Source organism: Triturus cristatus, chromosome 4_2 (assembly GCF_964204655.1).
Source record: "Triturus cristatus chromosome 4_2, aTriCri1.1, whole genome shotgun sequence".
NCBI lineage: Eukaryota > Metazoa > Chordata > Amphibia > Caudata > Salamandridae > Triturus > Triturus cristatus.
In genome coordinates, this window is record NC_140586.1 from 322,043,686 (window position 1) to 322,070,720 (window position 27,035).

The 27,035-nt window shown below is 49.0% G+C and overlaps 1 protein-coding gene across 8 annotated transcripts in view; it reads left to right on the plus strand.

Moving 5' to 3' along the window:
• Positions 1 to 27,035, plus strand: part of TPR (translocated promoter region, nuclear basket protein) — a 645,150-nt gene that overhangs the window by 327,839 nt on the left and 290,276 nt on the right. For 4 of the 8 annotated variants that reach the window (XM_085601673.1, XM_085601674.1, XM_085601677.1 and 1 more), the window contains exons 37-38: positions 694 to 966; positions 10,402 to 10,565. In XM_085601673.1, the coding sequence (XP_085457799.1) occupies positions 694 to 966; positions 10,402 to 10,565 (437 nt within the window). The remainder of the gene's footprint in view (positions 1 to 693; positions 967 to 10,401; positions 10,566 to 27,035) is intronic. The other 4 variants (XM_085601675.1, XM_085601676.1, XM_085601680.1 and 1 more) reach the window with 1 other exon arrangement.

Consider the following 27,035-nt stretch of genomic DNA (forward strand, 5'->3'; position numbering starts at 1 on the left):
GCTGGTTGCAATAGGGAATTGCTTTGTATAAATTGAAACTTTCCCCAAGCCCTTCTTTCACTTTCAGATATTTTGGAGTGCCTTACATAGTATGCCACATTTTGTACTAGTCAGCAAAAATATTTTTTTATAATTTTGTTGTAGAATTAAAAAAAAAAAAAAAAAAAAGTCCTGTCTATTGAAGTTAATTAGTTGTCGTTTAAAATGTACTTTCTGGAGAAGTTGCAAGCAAATGGCAAGGTTCTTTTCAGTTTGATTTCTTGCATTGCACCGTAAGATCTAGCCAAAGAGCCTATACAAGTATCCTAGTTTATTTTTCAATGGGAATGGTTTTTGCAATGTTTGTGTTTAACATCCTGGACTTTCTAAATGTTGTGCTAGTTCATAGTTTTTTTAGGCGTTTCTATGATTTTGGTTGGTCCTGTAAACTCCCAATGTTCCATGGATTAAGGATGCCTTTTCATCAGTTAACCACCTCGTTCTTTTTAGTCTGTTGTGTAAGCTAAATGACTGCATGCTGATATCAGTTTGTTAAACATTTGCACCTGTAGTGTATGGCTTTAATGTGCTTGATAAGAATCCAAGAAGACTTCATGACTGGTCTACCTGAAAAGAGCTGTATCCCTTCTACTTTTCTGCAAGTAAGACTTGTTTGAAGTAATGTTTGACGTGCTGTGTTGGATCTTTTTTCAGCGATGCAACAGGAAGGGCCTGTTGAGCATGTTCCAGTTTTTGGCAGCACCAGCGGCTCAGTCCGATCAACGAGTCCGAATGTACAGGCATCTATTTCTCAGCCCATCTTGAATGTCCAACAGCAGAGCCAAACAACCGCTTTCGTGCAGCCTACTCAGCAGAGCCATGCTCCAATAGAGCCATCGACGCAAGAACCAACACCTGCCACGGTTGAGGTTGTACAGAGTTCACCCATTGAGAGGCCTACGACTTCCAATGCTGTCTTTGGCACAGGTTGGTTATGCAGTAGAACAAAAAGTGACACCATGTTTATTTTTTGTATTTGACAGTTTTCCTTCTGTGTAACACCACAGAATGATTAGTTTTTCACACAGGTTTAGCAACTTACAGGTACAACCTCTTGTACTCCAATTGTAAAACAGGGCATGATGTCCATTGGCACTTTCCACACTTGTCCCAATGTTTTCCTTGGGCAAATCAGTTTCCACTATTCTGCCTAAATATAGGTATACTGTTGATTTGCCGTTGAAAAGTGTATGGCTAGGGGAATACAGTATGTAAACCCATGCTATGCCCCTTCAGTAGTAGCATGCCTGACTAATTGCAATGGGTCCTTCACCACCTGTGAAGCTATGTGGGCTTAAAGTCTCAAGGATACTCCTACAAAAACATCAGATACCATTAGACATGCCCTCGATGAATTTTCTTGTCCATTCAAGATGCAGACAGCAATTAATTTGTCCTCTGTAGATAGAAATCTATTGGAGGATGTTCCAAGGATTCATAACTCCTTAGATTTGCCACCTGGGACTTGTGACTATTGTTACCCCTTACTGTATTGACAAGACTTGGCTCAAGTCTTGTCGGCACTGTATTTGGGCGACTCGATGGGGTCCTTGGACCTGCAGGATACATGTTTCCATATACCCGTCCTGTGGCTCAAGGTAGGCCAGGAACATTTTCCATTTGCTGTACTCCCCTTTGGCCTCACCAGATCCCCTCAGGTGTTCACAAAGATGATAGACATGTTCACTGCCCACCTTTGATCTTTTTCAGAATTCTGGGCAGGAGAGGCATTCCATTGGGAAATCCATTCCTGCTTGAACGGAACGCAGGTCTCAAGTATTTCGTCTCACCCCACCTCTCCTGCCCAGGATTCTGAATAAGAGCAAGGATGACTGGCCAAAGCAATTATAGTGGCTCCAGAGTGGGCCAGGAGAGTGTGGTATCTTGAAACTTGTGTATGAGCATCAGTCTTCCGATCTGATAGACGTCTAGCTGCAGATTCCTTAACTTAGAATATCCCCAGGCGTCAGACTGGATCCGGATTTTTTTTATGCAGCAGCACCTCTGCGCACTGGGGGACGGTGCCACACGACCCCGCCCTGACGTCGTCCACGTACGTGACGTCAGCGAGGTCATATAAGTCCCTCTCGGCACGCTGACATCAGTTTCCTTCTTTTCTGCGTGCAACGCTGATCCGGAGTGAGCGGTTCCTCTGGCCTGTTTTCAGGACCCTTTTCGACGCTTCGCGTCTGGAACCGTGTGCGTTGCCCTCGGGCTTTAAAATTTTGTATTCCCTGTTCGCGGCAAATGTCCGCGACAGACCTGCATCTTATTTGTATGTGGTGTCTGGGCGAGCACCACGACTCCACGGATTGCGAAGCCTGCCAACACCTTAAGCCGAAGCCCCGCGGGAGCGCCGAATGAAGCTTCTTTCGGCACGGCTGTCCCGATCAGTCTCGTCCTACGGCCTCTTAAACACAGTTCTGCCGTCGATCGCCCACTGGGGCCGGGGCCGTCGTTTACCACTTCTTGGTAAGTTGCGGCGCTTGTCGCCGAGGTCCTCGACCTCACTTTCTTCTGTTGTCCGGGGCACTGGGTCCCGGAACATTCCGGATGTGCGCACCCGACAGTCGTCCCCCCTCTATCCGGGTATGGGGCCAAATGGAGGCTTATGCCACGGCTTTGCAGGCCTCCCTTGGGTCCTCTCCTGTCCCTGGGGCGTCCTCGGGCCTCCGCTACCGGTGGGGTCCTCGACTAACTCGCCAGTGGGTTCGCCCCCGGCGTCAAATGAGCCCTTACCCTCCAGGAATGTCAGATGTGGTATCAGGGCGTGGCCCGGCTGTGTCCCCCTTCTACGACCCATTGCACCCCTGCCGTGCTGCATAGCCCCGTGGGGCTCCCTGTGGCGTCGCAGGTGGTTGCTGGTGCTCAAGGCCTTGCTTTGTGCACGCCTCGGCCTTCTGGGCAGGCGGCTACTTGTCCTTTGTCGGCCCCGTTCCGGCAACGTAGACTCGCCTCCCCGGCTCTGCCTCCGCTTCTTTCTCCGGAGTCTGAGCCTGTTGTGGTTGAGGCTGAGGCGGCGCCGGAGGCTTGCTCCCACACCTTCTCCTTCTTCGGAAGGAGGACTCGTCGCCTCCCCGGCTCTGCCTCCGCTTCTTCCTTCGGAGTCGGAGCCGGTTCTGGTTGAGGCTGAGTCTGCGCCGGTGCGGCGCCAGAGGCTTGCATCCCTGGCTTCGGCGCCTTCTCCTTCGGAAGGGGAACTTATTGTGGATTCGGCGCTGGATGGAGCCGACTCGACGCCAGATGGAGTCGAGTCGGCGCCAGACTAAGCTCGGTCGGCGCCTACTAAAGTGGTGTTGGCGCCGCATTGACGCCGGGTTGTTGACTCTTCTCCAGAGGCGTCCGGAGAGAGTTTGGCATCGCCCTCACGCCCGGCGTCGTCGGATGTATTCTTGTCTGTGCCTCTGAGTATGTGGATCCGGCAGGTTCCCCACCTCCTCAAGAGCATCCTCACCCGGCAGGCTCCTCTCCTCCTCAAGAGCCTCATCAGGACCCCCATACGTCAATGGGGCTTCCTTCAGTTGGGCATTGGGCGCACCCTCACTGTCTTGGGAGGGTTAGCTTACAGCTGTCACCTACTGATGAGCTACTATACCCTCCTCGGAGGGCTACCGAGACCGGTGCAGCCTTTCTCAGAGTGGTCTCTTTGGCCACTCGGATTTTGAACATGCAACCCCCTTCCGCGCCCTTGTCTGTGGACCCATTACTTGATGTCCTTCACCGTGGGTCGGGGAATGTGGAGCCGCTTCTGCCCTTTGAAGCTTCTCTTTATGATGACCTGTTGTGTTAGCTGGGTTCGACCTAATTCCGGTGACCCGGTAGCTCGTTCAGTCTTGCACCGCCACCGGCCTGCTCCACATGATTCGGTCTGCTTATTTGTGCAACCCGACGTGCAAGGGTTTGTTTTGCAAACTGCCTTCACTTCCTTGCCCCTGCTATTGCATCCTCCCTCCCGGGAGTCCAGATCATTGTATTTTTCACATGGTTACATATTAATCTAAGTACAACACATCTATCATTAGTTCTTCTCGAACATCATATCAGTTAAACACATCAAAAAACGTGCTATTTACAATCCTGATTCATGTATATATACACTCTTCCATTTGTAGCCAAAATGCTTGTTCCATTGTTTCTTTGCCAAGTATTGGTGACCATATAACAAATCTTAGGCTAATGTGTTGATGTGTTGTACTTAGATTAATATGTAACCATACAAAAATACAATGATCCCTTACACAGAACAGGTGATGTTCTGCCACAGGCTCCATTGAAAGGATTCTTGCATTTGTAGGCAATGACAGGAATTATTTTGTGTAGAATATAACTAATGCACCCTCAGATCCTGTACAGAACATATACTATATTTGTGTTTATTCTTCACAAATCTAACCATAATGACAAGGATTTCCTTGTTTAAAACATGATTGCCACAACAATTGTGGACCCCCTTCATATTTTGTCTGTAGCGCACATTGTTGCTCTGTTTTTTCTATAATTGATTATGGGTTTCTTCATTTTGTCTTATGATTTGACTGTCCCCGTAGACCAGGCTGAAAAGATAATGTAACATTGTTTGAAGTTTATTGATAAAGTTTGAATTCAATTGTTCGCGCTTGACTGGGTCACTCTAGTTGCTCAGCAACACGCTATGCTCCATTCCGCTTCGTTAACGTAGATGCGGCATTTTGATTGGCTGCTCTACATCCAATCACCTTTAAATATAGTTCATTCCCCACCAATCGCTGTGACTGTACCACGCAGATTGAATGTCGTTCTCCTGCTGAAGCGTAATGCGGTAAACTTACACACTTGCAGAATTCGGAGATAGGTAAGGGCGTTTTTCTCATATTCCCAATAAGTGTTTTTAAATGTAAATCATTTCCAGAGACCCCCGTTTCTTTTTTTCTCTTTAATTCTGAAACAGTTCATTGAAACTCCAGAAATTAAGTGACAGCTACCATGCAGTCCATACCTTGAGGTTCCGTCCTTTTCCCGAAAATCAATCGATTTTTACGCTAAGTCCTTACTATTATTTTACAAGAACTGGACTAAAATTATTGAATATCGGCTTCCAGCTGAGTCGTCCCTCATAGGGGTAAGTTATAAAGGTGCACACGGGGAATATTGTGTACTCTTATATTCCATGTCCAGTATTAACAATGTTCTAACTCTTATGTTTACAGCACCCAGCCTGGGCGCCTTGTGAGTTATTACTTTTCACATTGAGCACGGTGACACTACATATTCATATTAATCGAAACGCTTGCCGATCAGGTAGATAGTTTAAACATTACTGCTCTAATGTCATTTTGCAATAAAAGAGAGCACTTCACCCTGACAGTATTTATATTTAATTTTTTGGTGTCCCTACATTAGATTGTCCTTAAGAGACCCGTTCTCTCAGACAGGGTCGAAACGCCGTTGACGAGATAGGCGAATCATTCTTTGACACTTAAAACGACCAAGTGTTGTTAATTATTTCAACCCTTCCTTTTTTTGATCGCCTTTGTAATGATTGATTGAAACCTTTCTATGTTGTATTTTGTGTTATTTTTCTTTTGTTTGGTTCACTCACTGGTTTCGGACACTCTTCATAATTATGTATTAAGACTGTTATTTGTTTTGACTATGTACTATGAGATTTTTTAATTTTCAATGTGCTCCTTCATTATAAATACATAAATGTTTTCTACCTAATGTCCGATGTGTGTGGCCAACTTCTCTTTCTGACGACACGTTTAACCCCTTTTTTTTTTTGTTGTTGTCATTTTTGACGTATATTATATCATTGATTTATTAACCCACGTGAGCCATTGTTTCCTCTTATAAACTATTACCCAGGCTCTATGTGAGTAGGGTTTCCTTGTCCCCTGGTTAGATTAACCAACTGTGGCAGTGTTCCACAGATTGTTCCTCTGACTGTGGCTTGCCCTAATAAACATGTTCCCCGTTGTTTGGGTGTACATACTCAGTGTGGGGTACTTGTTCGCTATTATATAGCTCTGTTATGTCAACTGGGCCTACGAGTTCCTTTGGCCTCTAAGCGTCCTTTAGTGCTCTTATCTGCCGTTGTACGGTGCTCAATGTTGTGCCTTGGCGTCATCTTCGATACGTCAATGGTCATCTTGCTTATTTGCTTCATTCTCCTCCTTCTGAGGTTTTCGGGTGTTCGTCATGCTTTAAAGGCAGCTTCCGTCTGCCATTACGGCACCAAGTGTGTTCCTTTACAACCAGGTTGCATAGTCGTGGCTAGTTTACCCGTTTCTGCTATATATATATCTGTAATTAGGTGTGTGTGTGTATACAAGTTCCATGGCTTCCTAACTCTTCACCTCACTTCGAGGCTACAAGGTCTGGTCAGAAGTCTCCGTGTTTCAGTAACATTTCCAATGATGCATGCAGCATTACCAATAAGGCCCTTCTTGCGTTCTGCATACTGCGGTGGTTCCCCGGTTTTTCACTGCTCCTTTCTTTGTGTTCAGTACTGAACGCTTCTCTCTTCTGGACAAAGGTTATTTTCCTTCCAGTCGGAGGGTGTGGTCTGAAATTCTGTGATTATTCCTCCTTTCTACGCCTTAGTACTTTGGTGCCTCTGCTGCACCTTCCTTCGGCTGTGCTATATTGTATCAGCTGGTCATGCGGGACGGCTCTTCTAATGTCAATCGTCCTAGATCTCCACCCTGCATATCTGTATTTCGTGTGTTGGTTCTCACCTTGGTCTTACCGCTGACTGGTCGAGCAGCCGTATACTTATTTTAGCTACGCCACCTTATGGTCTCTGTAGCTGTTTGCTCTGTGCATGTTTCTGTGGTGGCCTACATCAGCGTGCTTAAGATTGTTACTGTAAGCCTCTGATTCCCCCTTTTGGGACTGGGTGTGCACTTGGCGTGCTGATTTCTAGTCTTGACCTTTGGTTCTTGGCTGTAGCCTCTCTGGCCTTCCTTCCGGGGGCTAGCCTGGTAGGCTCTGGTTGAATCTTTCATCTGTGTTCACATAGTATGCCATTACGCTGAGTGGTCCTTTTTCCTCTTTCTTTTGTTCTGTTATATGGCCGGTGCCGTTTCTCCCTCTCATGCCTATATAGGTATGGTGTAGCACCATTATGGTATTTTTGGGATGTCTTGTAACCCGTTATCTTTTGCTCTGCCGAGCTATTTGGGTTGCTGTCTTCCTTATTGTCCGTCACTCTGTTGACGGCTCAAATGCTTGGCGCTTTCTGTTCTGTCGCAGACCCACCTCCCCATTGGGGTATGGCTGTGGTATCTATCTATTCCAAGTTAAGGAATCTGCGGCTAGATGTATCTATCAGATGTACGAGTTACTTACCTTCGGTAACGATGTATCTGGTAGAGACGTTGTCTACCGCAGATTCCTTAACGCCCACCCAGCCTCCCCGTTCTGCGAGGTCCTTGCCAAGTGGGGTTCTCCGCTGGCCCCCTTTTACAGTTGACATTGGTTTTTTTCTCTCATGGGTGCTCACATTGTTGCATATCTTTGAGATCTGCCATAATACAGTCGACTCCCTCTCAAGGGTTTTTTATCTGTAAAATTATGTTTTTTTGATTGACATTCACCAGGAGATTCTTCTTCGTTTTCTTAGCTTCTCCTGCTGCCTTCCCGCCATCTCTATTGGCTCAGGGTTCTGGTCTCCTCTACAGTAGTCTTCTTTTGGGATCTGTTTCAGACCTCCATTACTATAGGGCAGTGCCAGACTTTTCATACCTTCCTGCGGTGGACTGTTCTCTCTGTGCTCTGTTCTTGCTGGACGGCCCAGTTTTACATCGTACTGACAGTCTATTTTTGTCTGTTCTGCATGGTATTAAGTCCATTTCTGTCTGTTGGGATATTCCTCCCTTGTTGCACTTGGGAAGGGTCTTCGCTTAGCTTGCGAGGTTCTTTCTCACAGCTTTTTCACTTGTATGTAGGCAGTGTCTAATTCTGTCTTTCACAATGGTGTCTTGCACCATCCTCCTTATTTATTCACCGATTTTCATCCATCGCACACTGTTCTCATACTTTCAGTTTTTTTTTATTGGTGGCTCTGCGTTGTATCGCGGAAAAGCTTCTCTGAAAAAAACTGACGTCAGCGCGCCGGGGTGACTTGTATGACCTTGCTGATGTCACATACGTGGACGATGTCAGGGCGGGTTCATGTGGCGCTGGCGCGTGGAAGTGCTGCTGCAAAAGAGTTTTCCACATCCAGTCTGACGCCTGGGGATATTCTAAGTTAAGGAATCTGCGGCTAGACAACGTCTCTACCAGATACATCGTTACCGAAGGTAAGGAACTCGTACATCTATCAGAAAGCGTTCTAGAACGTAAGTAACTTGGAAGTAATTTGATCTTGATATTTCTCATGGGTATGCTGTTCGAACTGATGTATAGTTGCTTGCTGCCCTCCTGACTTTGAAGACCGTCTTCCTCATCAAGATTACTTCAGCTTGCCACGTGAGTGAGCTACAGGCTTTATTTGTGTAACCACCTTACACCACCTCTTTTGGTGCCGAGGAGTCTGCGTCATTCTTGCCCAAAGTCATGACTCTTTTCTCTCATTGCGTAATCTATCACTACAATTAAGTAGCTCATCCCTTAAGTGTTTACCATTTGTCCTTCAAAGGCAGCTTCTCTTTTGAAGCTCTCCTTTTTGGCGAACATCTGTGAGGCTTCCTGCCAAGGAGAAGTACGCAGAGGTAACACCTCTCCTCTGCACAGACTTCTAGTGTGTCCTTTCTTGGGAGTCTTTCACACTTGTCTCCAGCAGGGCAGAAGGTGGTCTGTGTGGGCAGTGCAAGAGTGCACCCATAAATGGGCACTGGATACCTTGTCCAACTAATGTGGCAACTTCTAAAGTTGTGTTTTGCCTACCAGTGACTTTAAATTGGATTTAACCATTAGATTGGAATTAATGCACAAATTCTTTTGATACCTTACAGTACCAACTTTAGTAGTCCTATTCAGAAGTTAGCAGAGCTGAGATGTCAGCCTGTAAATCTGTGTTTGACAATGGGGCTACTAGCCTTGCCACAGGAAGTGACAATTTAGGGATTTTACTGATGGAAAATGTAAAAGTACATTGGACCTTTTGATATACAGCTCCCTGCCTTGGGGCTCGACAGGCCTACCTTAGCCGTGAGTGTTATTTGTATTAAAAAGGGTGGACTGGGCTTTGCCATTACTTTAAATGGCAAAGTCGAGTTAGCCGTTTAAAACTGTGCTACCAGTCTGCAGTGGCAATCTGGGAGACATGTTTTACCTGGCCGTACTCGTGGTGGCACAACTAGTGCTGCAGTCCACGAGAGAGACTTCAACTTACAGGCCCTAGGCACCCATTGTGCCATATACTAGGGACTTACAAGCAAGTTGAGGTATGTCAATTGCATGGAAGCCAATTACACCTATACCATTTTAAGAGTCCGAGCACATGCACAGAGTCCTGATTAGCAGGGTTCAGGGCATTTCAGAGCCATTACAACAGTGGCTGGTTGTCAAAATGGGGACAAAACGTCTGGTGTGAACTTGCAAAAACTTGGTTTCCTAACGCTGTTCTTTACATCAGTGAGGCTGCGCCGTGGGCATCCTAACATACAGTCACAAAGCACTACTGTCTTGCAAGCCAAAAAAACAAGAAGGGAAGTTTGCTCACTTGGGGCCATATGTACGAACACATTTTCCCATAGATACAGAATTGGTAAAAATCTTTGATATATCTGTCCCTTGGTCTTGCAGAAATCTATGGTCTGAGTCTACTCCACAGACCCTCCTTCTGCCACCTCCTATTTAGCTTCGATAAATTCCTGGTGGATACTCTAATCTAACTGCAGGTTCTCCACTGCACTCTGTTCTGTGGAGTGGGTTCTTTTCAACGTCTACAAAGGTCCCACATTACTATTCAGCACACTAGTATTAACATTTGTTCATGTGTCTGAGTGCACGGTAAGGGAAAAATAAGAAACTGACGTCAGCACGGAGTGGTGGCACATGTATGTGGCTCGGCTCCATCGCTTCTTGGGTGGTGCAGAGCCAAGAAGGAGCCACACAGGATCACCTAGCAACATGCGAGAGCGCTGCTGAAATAAAGGTTCCGAGTCCAGCCTGGTACCTAGGGAGTATTCTAAGATATGGTATCTGGGGTTAGAGTATCCGCCAGAAAGACTGATCAACGGTAAGCAACCTGTTCTTTTGGACGTTTAAAGCACATTCTTAGAATTTGAAATATATTGGTCTTTCTTTAATTAAAAAATGAGGAAGCATTTTTTTAACAGCATTTTGTAGTAATGCTTTGCAAATGGCACATTAATAATAGTCAATGATTAAAGCTAGCATTGCTTGGAGACCCACTGCTATCTTGGGAATCACAAGAATGTTTTCCAGTTTCAGCCACTCCTGGGCCTTCGATTCCCAAACGTCCCAGGGAGGAAGAGGAGGAGAGCAGCACAGTGGAGAGCACAGAGCATGTGTCAGAAGAACCTGCGGACATGCCGGTGACCAAGAAACAGCGAAGTGTGCAGCGTGTTGAGCCTGAGGTACGTAAGGCACCCTAGTCTACCCTTGAACCAAACTGAATGAAGGAAACTGGTTACCTTCTTAATTGACTGTGCTGGTTGAGGATCTCTAAAGAGAGGTCACCAAACATGATGGTTGAAAATAAGTTTAATTTAGTTCAAAATATCTTGCCCTTAAATCTCTTCAGAGTACCTTGCAGCAAACGTCTAGTCACAGAGATGCAATAAAAAGTGTGCAGCAAGGATCCTGTAATTGGTATCCTTGGTCCGAACATTTGTCATTCTTTAGATGCAAGTTAATGGAAGTTTGTTCGCAGTAGGTGAATTACCTTCTGGTGTTTTGAAAGAATGTGCATTTCAAATTCTCCTATTATGTATGCGTTATATTGCAACAATATTTCCACAAAAAACAATATACAGTTCTCTTGCTGGTTCCTTATTTAAACCACAATATTGGATTTTATCTGTAATTTTGATGATTTTTGGCCAAAAGCTGTAGCTCGGGAAAGCCACATTTTTTCAATCATGGGGTCTTTATTAATATTCAAATCTTTCAAAAACTGCCTTTCTTTTTTACGCTTAAGTACAGCCATGTACCAGTGGTTCCATAGCTTACAAAGAGGCGTTAAGTTTTGTTTAAAGTGTAGGGCTCATGGAGAAGTCATTTAAAGTGTAGGGCTCATGGAGAAGTCATAGCAACTTTTTATTCATTTATTTTAAATCTGCAAATGCTAGGGTAAAAACCTTTTATTAGGTGTAACACAAGAATAATGTATCATGTTATGCCCAATACAGGCATCTAGCCTGGGGACAGTGTTATGTGGAGAGCATTCCATAAAACTATAGAATGGGGTCCATGTACAGACCTACAGGTACTTTCTCTCTGCGTTTTGAACAAATATTAGCCCTATGAAAAAGCTTGGAGAGCTCGTCTTTACAAAAACCTTGGATCGCCTGAAAATTCAGGTGATTTGATGTTTGGACATGTTTTACCAGCTCTCCTTGGGGGCTCATAATGTAAATTATGTTCACCTTTCTGGCTTATCTAATGGCCTTTCAAGATTGCCGTTGGAAAGTATGTTTTGTCCATGTGTTTAAAAATGAGGGCCCTTCATCTGGGAAGGACTAAATTTGCTTCACGTGGAGGAGAGGACCGGGGTTAAAGGAGTATGCTCTGCTTAGATCTTGACAAAATAAGTCTCCTAACCTCAGATTCCTCACTTTTTGGGTCCTCGCAGACTATCTGGAAACGTTTGCAATAGCTCATGCATGCAAGCAAGAGGTGGCAAAATTACCTTGTAAATTGTGTTCTCTAAAACCCTCCATCGGATCTTTTTTGTTGTGGTGTCTACAAATACAAATAAAAAAACATCTAGTCTATTTTTATAAATTGGTATCAGATTTCTTCTTTTTTTTGTTATTGTTTTGGTGCTGTTTACATGTTTTTCACTTGTTCCTTTGTGTAAGCCTTACAGTTCAGAGCCACAGCTACCCAAGGTTGAGGTTAAGATTTAAAAAGCTAAACATACTGACCCTGAAAGGATTGGTAAGTGTATTACATATAATACACCCCATTTCCTCACATTTTGGCTATAGTCAAGATGTTTCAACTCTTAATCTGGGTCTTGGAGAGAAAGGATCTGACACTTCTGGGCCTCTTTACCTTATCCATCTTGCTTGTGGACCGTGCCAGATAGCACATACGGGCTCTGAAGGGGCATCTGAAGTCTCAGTGGGCTCATCTCCAAAGGGACTTATCAGAGTCCTTCCGGGTGTTGGAGGAGACTACGACATACCTGCAGTGATTGCTGCTTGACCACAATTGGACCAGCTGTAGACACCTCTCCATACCCCACTCAGGAGAGGTGGGGTCATGACCAATGTTTTGTTGCTGGGTCCAGGAGGTCACCTGGGTGAGGCAGAGATCAGAAGACTCTGGTCTCCAGTGGATGCTTGCATTTACATCACATGCTGGAGTTGGAAGCAATTTGCTTGGCCTTGAAGGCATCCCTACTGACCCTTAAGGGTTAAAGGTTGCAAGTTATCACAGACAGCACTGCTACCATGTGGTATTGCAACAAACCGATCACAGTGTGGTTCTGGGTCCTGTGCCAAGAGGCCCTATATCTCTCGAAGTGGCTAAACACTCAGCATTTCCTTGATCCAGCGCTAAGGAAGACCAATCAAACAGTGGATCATGAATCGCAGCGACAATCTGAGGCGGCGCAGGGTATTTTCTAGCAATGGGGAGAACCATTGTTCACACTTATCACTACCGCAGAGAATGCACAGCTTCCAGACTTTTGCACATTTAGAGAAGCCGGTTCGCATGGCTTAGTGGACTAATGCGTCTATTGTAGGGGCATGTGTTTGACCTCGTGGTCACAGGTTAAAATCCCAGCGTGTCCACTCAGCCTTTCATCCTTCAGAGGTCAGAGTACCGTTGAGTTGGGTGTCAAACATCTGTTATTCAGCACCAAGATACCCTAGTGGGTGGACGTGCGCTTTACAAATACATGTTTTATTACGTTTCCTAGACAGTACACCCTCAGAGATGCCTTATGTCTGAACTGGGCGCGGGACACCTGTATGCTTTTCCGGCTACTTCCTCTCCTGCCCATAGTGCTGAAAAAGTTCAAGAAAGACTTGGCCAAAGACATCCTAGTGGCTCCGGAATGGGTGAGAAGAGTGTGGTACCTGGAACTTCAGGCCATGAGCGGTTGACTTCCAGCTCAGGCTGCAGTACCTCCTGTTGCAGCAGCACAGCGTTGGTCCTTCATCCGAGCCTGCACAACTCACACCTCCATGCATGGAGATTGAAGAGCAACTGTTGATGGCTTTTGATTTCCTGTCCGAGGTGGTTGGTGTCATCCTGGTATCCAGGCATCTATCCACCAAAACTTTCTACACAGATTGCTGGAAGAAGTTTGCTGCCTGGTACGCCCCCGCCCCCCCCACCCCCCAACCATGCCATCTGAGCTTTGAATGCAAATTGTCCGACATTATGTTTTCTATCGTTGGCCCAGTAAGGCCTTTCTGTGGGATCAGTTAAAGGTGATCTTTTGCCTATTTTTTGCCTTTTTGAGTTTGCCAGATCAGCCATCCCTTTTCAGATCACCTGATGTGTTTCTTGAACAGGCTGATCCACATATCTGATAGACTACTAGCCGCAGATTCCTTAACATAGAATTCTCCCCAGGCGTGAGACTGGACCCGGAAAATCTTTGCCACAGCACCTCTGCGCGCCGGGGGCGGCACCACGTGACCCCGCCCTGACGTCGTCCGCGGACGTCAGCGAGGTCAGATAAGCCCACCCGGCGTGGTGATGTCTGTTTTCTTCGGAGAACTTTTCCACGCCACAACGCGGAGCCATCACAAAGTGTGCGAAAAATCAGTTAAACAAAAAAGGGAAGCAGTGAATGGTGAGGAACAGCACCATTAGGGACAGTGCCAAGCACTGCGTTACTGAAAGTCAGGCAAAGGAAAGAGCAGAGCGCCGCTCTGAGAAGCAACCCTGCAAAGCGAAGGCAATAACCACCGGGAGGCAAAAAAAACATGTTACAATGACGTGGCAGACGACAGAAAAGCCGCAACCACAACCTATAAAGGTGAAAGGCAACACGGTTGGAGCAGAGGAGCAACGACAAGCATCGGAAGGCAACACCGCCAAGGAGTCACATCGCCTGTAACAACTAAAGGCTGAGGCACAGCCTAGAAACCCCAACCCAGAGGATTGCATAGGAGAGTATGAGTAGGCCCACACTGGAAGAACCAGGGTGCAGGGATGCAAAAGTACACATGAACCGACCGTCCAATGAACCGACCTTCCAACCACCAGAAAAGGAGGGGGAACAATGAAACAGAACAGCGCACCGCGCCAGGAATGAAGAGAAAGAGCACCCGTAGAAGACGAATGCCACCCAAAGGGAGGCGAGTGCCGAAGACCAGGCTGAAAAGGTCCTCGCAGAACGGTGAGGAAGGGCGGGTCGTGAAGAAATCTGCGGCTAGAATTGCCTCTACCAGATACATCGTTACCGAAGGTAACTTACTTGTACATCTGATCGAGACTACAAGCCGCAGATTCATTAACGTAGAATAGATACCCAAGCCATACCGGCGCCCAGCATAAGTGGGCGCGCACAGCCGGCAGTGGACAGCACCATGGAGCAGCGCACCCAGAACAAACCAGGCGCAGGCTGAGGGCCGAAGCCAGGAAAATGCAGAGCAAGCTCCAAAGGAGGACCGTGCAATAGACACACACCGACCCACGAAGAGAAATGGAGCCAGCCAGAAGAGAAAAAGGGGAAAACATGAAGGACGGACCAAGCCGCCCACCATAACACAGGAAAGCCAGGAGAAACCGAGCCCCCTCCCCCCGGAACACCAGACAGAGGATCAGGCCGAAGCGCCGAACCAGAAGGTGGAAATGCCACAACACGACACCATAGACAGCAGGGCAATTTATCAAGTGATGTAATGAACACCGAGAAAGACGAAACCCGGAGCAGCGCAAGCTGCGCCTGGACAAGATGCAAGAGACCGCACCAGCGTTGCCAAGAAAGGTAGGGAGCCCAAAAAAGGGGGGGGGGGCAACCATACCTCCCCAGCGCAGGACAAAGCTGTGCAATTGCTACAAGTACCCCACATAGGGTAGGCTACGTCCCACGAAAACATGGGAACACCTCTTAGGGAAAAATCCCGCAGCAGAGGACAGAACATAAAGGACCTGCAGATAGAACCACAGACGGCTTGTCAATCAGCCAATAAAAAAACACAGAGAAGGCCCAACCTGAGGACACACATGGGTTGACCACAAGAAAAAAAAATCCACACAATCTGATGGGGCTGTACCAGCAGCCAACAGCACAAGGGGGTTAACTTAAGGACACAATGGCATGCCAACAGACAGATGGTTCAACCAAACAACGCTGCCCATAAAGCAGCAGAGGACCGACAGGAGGAGGAGGAGGACGACGATTGTGATTTCCATGGGCTCTGCGTCCAGCGGCGCAGACAAAGATCAGAAAGAAACCGATGTCCGTGCACGGAGGTGGTGCAGATGTAGAGGCCTGATGTAATATCCGTGTCAGACGTGGAATCACACAAGGCCACCTGCTGGCATGCAAGGGAGTTACTTTGAAAATCTTCTGGATCCAGTCTGATGCATTGGAAAATTCAGAAGGTGAGGAATCTGCAGTTACATTGAGTCACTACCAGAAAAGACATTACCGAAAGTAACTTGTTCATTATACAGTATGTACATTCATATTTAGATGTTTACAGTCAATAAATCATGAATTTTATAGATTTTAAATTCCACTCACCAAAGTGGTTCTTCAGCCATAAACCACACGACCAGAACTGGCAGGGTTAGGCACACATACCTGCTCAGCACCAGGATACACAGAACATTGTGTCAAGTGATTTGTGGTGCTTGAGGGCCCAAACAAATATAGATCTGATAAACTCCTAGCTGCCGATTCCTTACCATATGATCCAGGCATCACGGGATCTGGAAATTCTTGAGCAGTACCTAGGCGTGCCATAGTTCTGCTCCTCAGTATCTCGCTGTAAAGGCTATATAGGCACCACCCTAGTACCATCAGCTCACATCTGGAGAGCGCTACCTCTGTCCTCTTTGTGGACACATTTTTTGACATTTGATTCTTTTTCCCAGTGTGCTAAGGATGTTACAAAAAAGCCTGTGTGGTTGAACCTTGTGGTTTCTGTGAACCCCCATCTGGCTTGCCTCTGGTGCCGGGCCAAGAGTCCAAGGCTTGTGAAGATTGTTGCACCCCTCATCTGCCGACCCCTGCCCTGTTACATGATGTTTTAGGCAAGTGCCCGTTTTGACAGTCTTTTGACTGAAAGTGCATTGTGTCACTGCTAACTAGGCTGCCAGTGCTCTTTCCTTAAAATAAGGTAAATGTCTAGTTGTAACCTAATTGGCAAAAACTTCAGCACCGCTGTAAGTCCCTAGTAAATGGTACCCAGTGCATGGGTACTAAAGAGGGCTGTATAGGCACCCAAAGTGACCCACACAAACTTCATACAGACAGCCATTGCAGGATATGTGAAATGGTGCAAACCATTTTGAAAACACGACATGGCACAATCCCTGTGTGCCATGCCAAGGTACACTGCATGGTCTATATGTATGCCACGCCTACAGCAGGCCATAGAGGCCAAAGGCAGTGTGCATTATGTTATGTGAGGACACATCTACATGAGCAGACTGGCCCCTGTGATGTCTAGTTCTAGTGGCTAGATATTGCAAGTGATCAGGCTGCCATCTTAAGGCCATGCACTGAGCACTCCGTGTCCGAATTGGAGACCAACAAGCCTTGGCAACTGCAACCTGCGCGGTCAGAGAAAAGATGCTTCAGTGTGGACCAGCAAGGTCCTGTGGACTCCCACAAGCGATGGAGAGTCAGGGCACATCTGGAGCAACCAGGAAAGCCCACTGAAAGTTAAAGTTCCCTTCTCAGGGACCCACAGGTCGACGGACCAGGGATCTCGAAGGGACCTCGAGAGAATCACTAAATACCAGTCCATGGAACACTTGTGGAGTGTAGGCCAGTAATCTTCGGTGGAATCACTGCCCAGGGTCTGGACTACAAGTAGCCCAAAGTACAACCTCCGGGTTGGCAAAAAAGCTTAGGCTGCTGCAAATGTGCACGGTGTCCAGGGGTTTGGGTTGCACGATCCCCACGAGGACTTTAGGTCTCCGGTTACTGATCAGCCTCGGGGAAGCTTAGGAACCCACCTTGTGTGTTGCAAAGTCTTCGGAGTCCGTCAGGAGCTGCGTAGATGCAAACCGGTCAGATGTGTCTTTGGAGCCTGCCTTGCAGGGGAGTAACTCCTTTACTCCAGGGGAAATTCTTCGGTCATCCAACGTAGTGTAGATAGTTGAAGTACTTGGTTTCTGTAGCAGAGTTTTGTCCAGGTAAATCTAAAGTCCTGTAGCCAGGGGTTCCTAATTTATACCCAAGGAAGGGGTGGGACAAACTCTGGGGTCCCACTTATGGGAGGGTCAGGACAGAGGGGTGGCTACACCCATATCCTTTGTCCAGTTTCACGCCAGAGCAAGGGCTGATAGCCCTGAAACTGGTTTGAGCTGGACTATGCTCAGAGACACCAAATGTGCCCCCAGTGCAAACATCAAAACACACTGAGTGCACCCACCCAGCCCCAATACACTAAAGCCTGTCTGGGAGGTGGTCGCACCTCCCTGTGACTGGAAACCTACTGTCCAGCCTTCCCCTGCCGGAGTTTCGTCCAGCAGCAGAAGGGCAGACTCGTGTCTGTGGCTGGCAGCATCCATTTTGTGATGGGTTTGCAAAGCTGGTACCGGGTGTACCAGTGCGGTCCTATTTCTCCCTCTAGTAGGGTGGAATCATACCTCCCACACCAGTTACTGGTGTGGAGGTATGATTCCAAGGTGTTTGACACGAAACACAACATGTTTCCATGCAGCCGTTTTAAAGTTAGCATTTACCGCGAGGTTGTAATAAACTTAAGAGTATATGGTTGGCTGCATCACAAACAACCCCGGAATGGAGGTTCTGAAGGCTGCAGAGGGGCTCTGCTCATGCACGGGCACCCTCTCACATAAAACCTAGCACCCTGCCTTCAGGATTGATAAGGCCTGCCATAGGGGTGACTGATAGGTTTATATGTGCAGTGATATGGATCGATATAGTGAACCTATATCTAAGTAAGGGGTGCATACACCACCTTACACAGGCTGCTGTAGCAGACCTGTTGTGTCATTTTGAATGGTCTCCCAGGGGTGGCATAATGCATGCTGCAGCCCCTGAGAGGCCTCTGAGGTACCTATGCCCTAGGTACATGGTATACCATATACTAGGGACGTATAAGGGTACCCCAGAATCTAATCTGAAGTGTACCTAAAATACATGCAATCCATTTAGAGAGAAAGCAGGTAGGCTGGGGTCCTGGATAGCAGGATCCCAGCCAGACTAAGTTGAAAACAGTGAAACATCAGCAAAAAGTGGGGGTAACTATAAGAAGCAGATCCTTCTCTCCTACACCAGGATTTCAGATGTCTACCTTGGAACTGAAGATGGACTAAGAAGAGCCGACATCGCAAGAACTGTGGTTCGGCTCCAAAATTGGCACCAAAAGCTGTGATCCTCTAAAATCTTGAGGGACTGCCCAGCGCTTCAACAACCAAGCAGCATTTCCCTTGGGGTGGAGGAGCCACTCCCCTGTAGCTGCAGCCACCGATGCACTTGTCCGGGACTCGATTTTAATGACCACTGTGTTCACCAAGGGAGCATCTTGCCAAGTGGAGGTTACTGTGGTTTTAGGAGGTCTGCCCCATCTCTCGAGACGCTAGACCCTCTAGGAGCCTAACAGCACCAATACCATGGGTACTGAGAATTTGCCGCAACCAAGGCTTGTTGAGTATTCAGCCTTGCCAACGATGCCTAATCCAACCTGCCGATGAGGGACTTCAAGATAACTGAGACCTACACCGAGCGCGACACTGCTGTTCAGTTTTCTTTTATTCTACAGGTCACCCAAGCAAAGTGAGAGCCTCCAACGCAAGCAAAACGCCAGACGAAACACCTCTGCACCCAAGCCCCACAGCCAAAGCTCACATATACGGTCTGTGTCCCCTTGCCCCAGAGACCCGCCCCCCCCCCCTTTGGGTTTTGCACTACTCTGATAAGCCTTACCTGCTCTGCCACACTACCAGAAATGGAGCACTTAGGATTATTAATTTAAGCCCTGTAAACCAATTTGTCTGTATTTTTGCATGGTGTGCCCTTACATTGGCACTAACGCATAAAAAGCCAGCTTCCTACAGGCTATCCACCTCATATTTTGGTGGGCGGACCCCTCTGGAGCGCCATTAGGCCTCATGGGTTTGGTGGGCGCCCCACTTGGTTTCTGCCTGCCAGTCTGCCCTCTACGCCTGTTGTACTCCCTGGATCTTATGCTGGATCATGACAGGTTCCATGCAAAAGGTCACAACCTTTCCTGGAGCCAGCTCCAGTGACTGTAGGAAGCTGACTCCGTATATACTATACCAAAATGAGTTGTAGTGTGCACAGTCCAGTGGAACCCCAAAGGTAGGCAGAGGTAAGAGTAGATAGCACCTTACTCTCCATTTGTGGTAGTGTGGGAGAGCAGTAAGGATTTATCAGAGGGTAGTGTTAAGCATTTGTTGTACACACTCAATCAGCAAATGATGTTAGTCTCAAAGGCTGAACTCAGACCAATTTGATTTGTATACAATTATTATTTAGTTGGATTTATTTACTAGAACCAAGCAAGCATGGCACAGGTAAGTGTTGGAGGGAGGACCGCCGGGGGGTCAGGGGGGCCACTCCGGGGCACCTTCCTACCGCAAAGTTATAGCCGAGCGCCGCTGAGAAGCCTCCTAGGAGAGGTCTTTCTCCTATGATCGTACTAGGCCCAGTAACACCACCACACAGGACTCCGTATCAGTTGCTTATCTAGGTACTTTATCAATAGTAGTATATTCGAAATATTTACAGGGGGATCGAGAGATCCAGAAAGAGTCTCAATGTCTTAGTAGGGACAGGGTAGCGGGACAGTCTTAGTACCAGCCTGGTACGGGGAAGCTCTGCGCCAGACCTTGAGTTAGGCCGAAGGTGGCTCCTGGGATCGGAGCGGCAGGTGCTGGTCTCAAAGCAGCTCGGACGTGGAGAGCCGCGGCGGTGTCTGCAGGGCTCGGGTGGTAGTTCCGCTTGGGTCGAGCCGCGACGAGGTCAGCTGGGCTCTGATGGTAGGTTCAACAAGGTCGGGCCGCGACAGCGTCAGCAGGGCCCCAAAGGTTCGTGAAGGTCTTTAAGCACGGTGGAGCCGCGACGTAGTCAGCAGGGCTCAAAGCGTAGTTCCAGGATGAGTCTTTCTCCGTAGGGTCAGCCGCGATCCGATCAGCAGGGCTCTTGACTCCGGGATACAACTGCTGTCCTGTTGCAGGGTCGCCCCAGATATAGGTCTGGAGCCCTTTGATGTCCGGACCCTTGCGCCCGGGGGGGGCGGAGAGGCCGGGTCGGGAGCGGCCAGACCCTCAGCAGGAGAGGCGCCAGGCCCAGGAGAACTGTGGGGCGATCGCACCTAGGTGTGGGAGGACGGTTGGGGGTCCCATCGATACTGCCCTCCGCCGGGAGTGGGGAAGTGTTCACGTGGTACCCCCTGGCCAGTTGTTGGTGCCTTGATGTCGGGGCTTGCTGGGGGCCGAGGCCGGGTTGAGCGGGGTCACGTAGGCTGGTGTGCAGAGTCACGTACAATCCAAAATGGAGGAGCCCCGAGGTGCAGGGGACCTCGTGCGGCTTGGCGAGGGGGAACAGGACCACGCCACGAGGCCGGCTCCAACAGTAAGTGTCTATGATACTTTTCAAGACAGGTTGAACAATACAAGCATGCTGAATGAAAATGACTTTGATACAGGGTTGTAAATGCTTTCAATAATCTGGAAATTACTGTTAGATTACTTTAGATTGCTTTACAGATTACTTTCTTGATTACTTTTTCTACTCCATGTGATATACCTATTTATCACACTGGGTCATTTCCTGGCGAAAGGGTAAATAGGCAATGCTTAGTTATTTGCAGTTTTTCAAAGATCCATGCAAAACCAACTCCACACTTTGAACATTTTTTAGGAAAAACGGTCAATGTATTACTATGGAGAAAAATTAAATTAACTGTTTGTGGATAAGTACAAGTTTGTGGGAGTCGGTATTCTGTGGTTAAAACCAGGCTTCACCCAGGGTCAAGGATGCACTCTCAAAGCACCCTCAGCGGCACTAGGGAGACTCTTCCAGGACAACAATGTGCAATCATCCGGACCCAACACTAGGCGACGATCTATGCACAGATATGAATTCAGCAGCCCACATGCCTCGAACTCTTCCGGATCCAGTCTGACGCCTGGGGATATTCTAAGGTGAGTGTTGGACCCGGCCTCGTGGCGTGGTCCTAACCCTCTTGGATTGTGCTCGTCCCCCCCACCGGCCTACACGGGCCGCCCGTTCATGCCGCCAGGGACCCCTCCTCCCTTTGAGGCCCCCTTTGGATTGTACCCGTTTTCCTACACCCGCCTCAGCGCCCCCCTTTTCCAGGCCGCACAGGGACCCCTCATCCCTTCGGGGTCCCCTCCCCATGCTTGCTCCACGCACCAGCCCACGCAGCCCGGCTCCCTCCGGTCTCGGCCCCAGCGAAGCCCCGACATCGTGGCACCAAGATCGGGCCAGGGGGCACCGCATGGCCACTTCACCACTCCCGGAGGAGGAGAGTTTCGATGGGACCCCCCACCGTCCCTCAACACCTAGGTACGATCGTCCTCCGGCCTCCCCGGGCCTGGCGCCTCTCCCGCTGGGCGTCTGGCCTCTCCCAGCCCGGCCTCTCCGCCCCCTGAGCGCAAGGGTCCGGACATCAAAGGGCTCCAGACCTATATCTGGGGCAACCCCGCAATAGGACAGCAGTTGTATCCCGGAGTCAAGAGCCCTGCTGATGGAATCGCGGCTGACCCTACGGAGAAGAACTCTTGCTTGAGACTATACCACGAGCCCTGCTGACTGCGTCGCGGCTCCACCTTATTGAGACAAGGAACCTCACGGAACATCGGGGCCCTGCTGACGCTGTCGCGGCCCAACCTCGCTGAAACCTCCCTCGGAGCCCTGCTGACGTCGTCGCGGCTCGAGCTGAACTGAACCACCTTAAGAGCCCTGCTGACCTGGTCGCGGCTCGAACTCCACGAACTGATCGCCAGAGCCCTGCTGACGCCGTCGCGGCTCGACCACTCCGAGATCCGGAGTCCCTCCAGCTTGAGGATCAAGAACTGGGCCCAGGGTACTCTCGTATCAAGCTGCTACTAAAGACTGTCCCGCTACCCCGTCCCTACCCGAGACTTTGAGACCCTTGTGGATCTCTCGATCCCCCTTGTACATATCGATAACCGTAACTTCTTAGATGCTGATAAAGAACTGCTCGTCTTGATAAACATCCTCGAGTCCTGTGTGGTGGTGTTACTGTGCTAGTAAGTTATAGGAGAAGGACCTCTCCTAGGAGGCTTCTCAGCAGCGCTCGGCTACTTCGTGCAGTGTGGGGGCCCCTCTGGGTGGTCTCTCCGACTCCCCCGAGGTCCGCCTTCCAACAGCAACAATTTCTTAGTGGCTCCTTTCATCGCACCGGAAATAGGGGAACAACAAGGGGTCAGGGGTCACAACAGCAGTATGCTAAAAGTGGCACACAAAGCACCTATGACAAAAACAACAGGGGTGGATATCGTGGATCCAGCACCAAGGGCAGGGGACGTGGCTATGGCAACACCAGGTCCTCTCCAAAGAACAAACAGTGACGCCCTCTCCTTACCCCCCGACCACATAACACCTGTCGGGGGACGACTCCAGCTGTTCCTGTCCGCGTGGAAGAACATCACCACGGACAGGTGGGTCAGGGACATCATCCAGCACGGGTACTGTCTAGAACTAACTTCAACTCCACCCAACATACCACCAAAGCACCGTCCTATGTCAGCCGAACACTTAGGTTTACTCCAACAGGAAGTGCTTGCTATGCTCGCAAAAGGGGCAATAGAAGTAGTGCCCATCGACCAGCAGGGCGCAGGGGTGTACTCTCTGTACTTCTTAATCCCCAAAAAGGACGGCTCGCTCAGACCTATTCTAGACCTGCGACCCCTAAACCTATATATTCTGTCGGAGCATTTCCATATGCTCACCCTCCAGCAGGTTCTCCCACTACTCAGTCAGGGGGATTTCCTAGCTACGCTAGACCTGAAGGATGCATACTTCCACATACCCATACACCCTTCACACAGGAAATACCTCAGATTCACTATTCAAGGGAATCACTATCAGTTCAAAGTTCTCCCCTTCGGAGTAACAACAGCACCCAGGGTCTTTACCAAGTGCCTGGCAACAGTGGCCGCGCATCTGCGAAGACAAAACGTTCACGTCTTCCCTTATCTGGACGACTGGCTAGTTCAGGCCAAGTCAGCACAACAATGTGCCACCCACATGTCCCACACCATTCACCTTCTTCACAATCTGGGATTCTCACTAAATTACCCAAAATCAAATCTCCAACCTGCGCACGTACAACAGTACTTAGGCGCAACGATCAACACTCTGGCTGCCACAGCTCAGCCAACTTTAGTGAGAATCAACAGCATGCAACTGCTGATCTCAAAATTCAAACCTCAACACTCCCTTTCGGCGCGAGTGTTCATGCAGTTGATAGGCATGATGGCCTCCTGCATTTTCATAGTCCCACACGCGAGACTACATATGCGCCCACTTCAGGAGTGCTTAGCACGTCAATGGAATCAGGCTCACGGGCAACTAAAAGACCTAGTGTTGGTGAGCGGTCGGGCATACAACTCTCTGCATTGGTGGAATCCACCAAAACCTTTGCAAGGGCCGACCGGTCCAAGAGCCTGTTCCACAAATCATACTGACAGCGGACGCGTCTCTCCAGGGATGGGGAGCTCATGTACTCAATTACACAGTGCAGGGACTATGGACAACACAACAAAAGAAGATGCACATAAACCTTTTGGAACTGATGGCAATCTTCCTAGCCATGAAGGCATTCAAAGTACACTTGTGCAACAAAGTCGTGTTGATCCGGACGGACAACATGACTGCCATGTACTACATACAGAAGCAGGGAGGAACACACTCTCCACAGTTGTCTCATCTGGCTCAGAGCATGTGGAAGTGGGACATTCAGAGGAACATATTCCTCATGGCAGAACACCTCCCGGGCAAGGACAACCAGATGGCGGATCTGCTCAGCAGACACAGCCACCAGATGCACGAGTGGGAGCTACACCCATCAGTTCTCCAACCGTACTTCCAGCGGTGGGGTCATCCAGAGATAGACCTATTCGCCACAAAAGAAAACGCAAAATGCCAAAGCTTTGCCGCCAGGTTCCCACACCCACAGTCGCAGGGCAATGCAATATGGATGAACTGGTCCGGCAGATTTGCGTACGCTTTTCCCCCAGCACCATTAATACCGCCTCAATACTGCCTCATCAACGACTGCGGATAAAACCAGCATTTTTAACGCAGAACCATGGCGAAATTCAACACCCAGATCCCCAGCAACTGAACCTGGCGATCTGGCTTCTGAGGTCTTAGAATTTGGCTACCTAAACTTACCACCTGACTGTATGACTATCATCAAAGAAGCCAGGAGACCCACTACTAGAGCCTGCTATGCGGCCAAATGGAAAAGGTTTGTCATTTACTGCAACAACAATGACATTAACCCACTGGACGCATCTATTCAAAACATCATATGCTACCTCTTACACCTATACCGCTGTAATCTGGCATACAACTCAATACGCATCCATTTGACTGCGATAGCAGCCTACCTCCAAAACAGGCAGCACCTCTCCTTATTCAAGGTACCTGCCATCAAAGCTTTCTTGGAGGGACTCAAACGAGTAATTCCCCCAAGACACCCACCAGCACCAGTGTGGAACCTCAACTTGGTCCTCACCAGACTGATGGGTCCGCCCTTTGAACCTCTCCATTCATGTGAGATTCAATTCCTCACCTGTAAAGTGGCTTTCCTGGTGGCCATCACTTCCTTGAGGAGAGTTAGTGAACTCCAGGCACTAACCATTCAGGAGCCATTCATTCAGGTCCACGCAAACAGGGTTGTCCTACGCACCAACCCCAAGTTCATGCCCAAAGTCATATCACAGTTCCACATTAATCAAACTATCGAACTGCCCGTTTTCTTCCAAAATGTCGCGGAAAGAATGCTCCATACACTAGATGTAAAGCGGGCTCCCATGTACTATATTGACAGGACAAAGGATTTTAGAAAAACTAAACAACTCTTCGTTGCCTTCTCTCCACAACACAAAGGCAACGCCATTTCCAAAGCAGGAATAGCCAGATGGATCGTTAAATGCATTCAGATTTGCTATCACAAAGCTAAACGCACATTAACGGTTCCCCCACGAGCCCACTCAACACGAAAGTTAGGGGCATCCATGGCTTTCCTAGGAAACATCCCTTTACACGAAATTTGTAGAGCAGCCACATGGTCCACTATACATACATTTACCAAACACTACTGCGTAGATGTACACTCAAGACAGCAAGCAGCTGTAGGACAGGCTGTTCTCAAAACTCTTTTCCAGACTGCTGCAGCTGGCACAGGTAGCCGCCGCTAGGGGAGGTACTGCTATATATTCTATGCACAGATATGAATTCAGCAGCCCACATGCCTCGAACTGATTATGCTACTTACCAGTATGCATCTGTTCTTGGCATGTAGGGCTGCTGACATTCATATCGCCCACCCTCCTCCCCGGCGCCTGTCGCGGCTGCAGCACTCAGAATTACTGTATAGCATGGTTATCACTTACTGTATCTACTCCATCACTGCCGCAATGGCGAAAAACAATCTAAGGATGGAGAGGATGCCCATGCGCACTGTAGTCCAGGGGAGGAGCCACCTATCTCGTGATACTTCAAAGACTCTTCCAGGACAACAATGTGCAATCATCCGGACCCAACACTAGGCGGCGATCTATGCACAGATATGAATGTCAGCAGTCCTACATGCCAAGAACAGATGCATACTGGTAAGTAGCATAATCATTTTTCGTCAGCAACACCCCTTGCGCGTCGCTAGGCGTCGTCTGCGGCTCCGCGTCCGTCGTCGTGCGCCGGAATGACGTCGTCGGAGTACTTAGACGCCGCCCTCGCGCGCTGACGTCAGTTCTTCTTTTTTCCGTGCCAGTAAGCGCAGATCCGGGAGAGCTACCCCTTTTAGTCTTTTTTGACTAACTTTTTTGATCCTTTTTGATCTAGTCTCGACTCCGGTAGGATGCCTGGTTTTAAAGCCTGTGCTGACTGCAACCGCTTGATGTCGGTTACGGACCATCACCGCCGGTGCCTTTACTGTTTGGGCCTCGACCACGACACGGAGTCGTGTTCGGACTGCAAGGCCCTGACCTCGAAGGCTAGACGGGAGTGGTCCCGTAAGCTTCTCGAGCTTCGCCACTCGGCTCCGCGCCCCTCTCGATCCCGGTCCAGGAGGAGGTCCAAGGATCGGTCGCGGAGCCGCAGCCGACGCCATCATCGATCGTCTGGCTCCAAGTCTTCGGGTAAGTCTAAGCACTCCAAGAAGTCCAAGAGGCGACACCGCTCTTCGGGCTCCCCTCGCCGGTCGCGCGACTCGGCCGAGGGTCAGGGTGGTTCCACCCCCGCGGCTCCAGCGGAGCCGCGGGGGTGGTTCCACCCCCGCGGCTCCAGCGGAGCCGCAGGCGCCGCGCAAGTCCCCATACCCGCCGGTCCCTGGGACTGACGCGACGCCGGCGGAAGTCAGTGCCTTCCTCTTGGCCATGAGGAACCTGGCTCCGCCGTCGACGCCCGCTGGCGCGCCTTCGGGCCCCGCGGACCCGACTGGGCAACCTTGCCTGCCGGCGGCTCCGGCCCC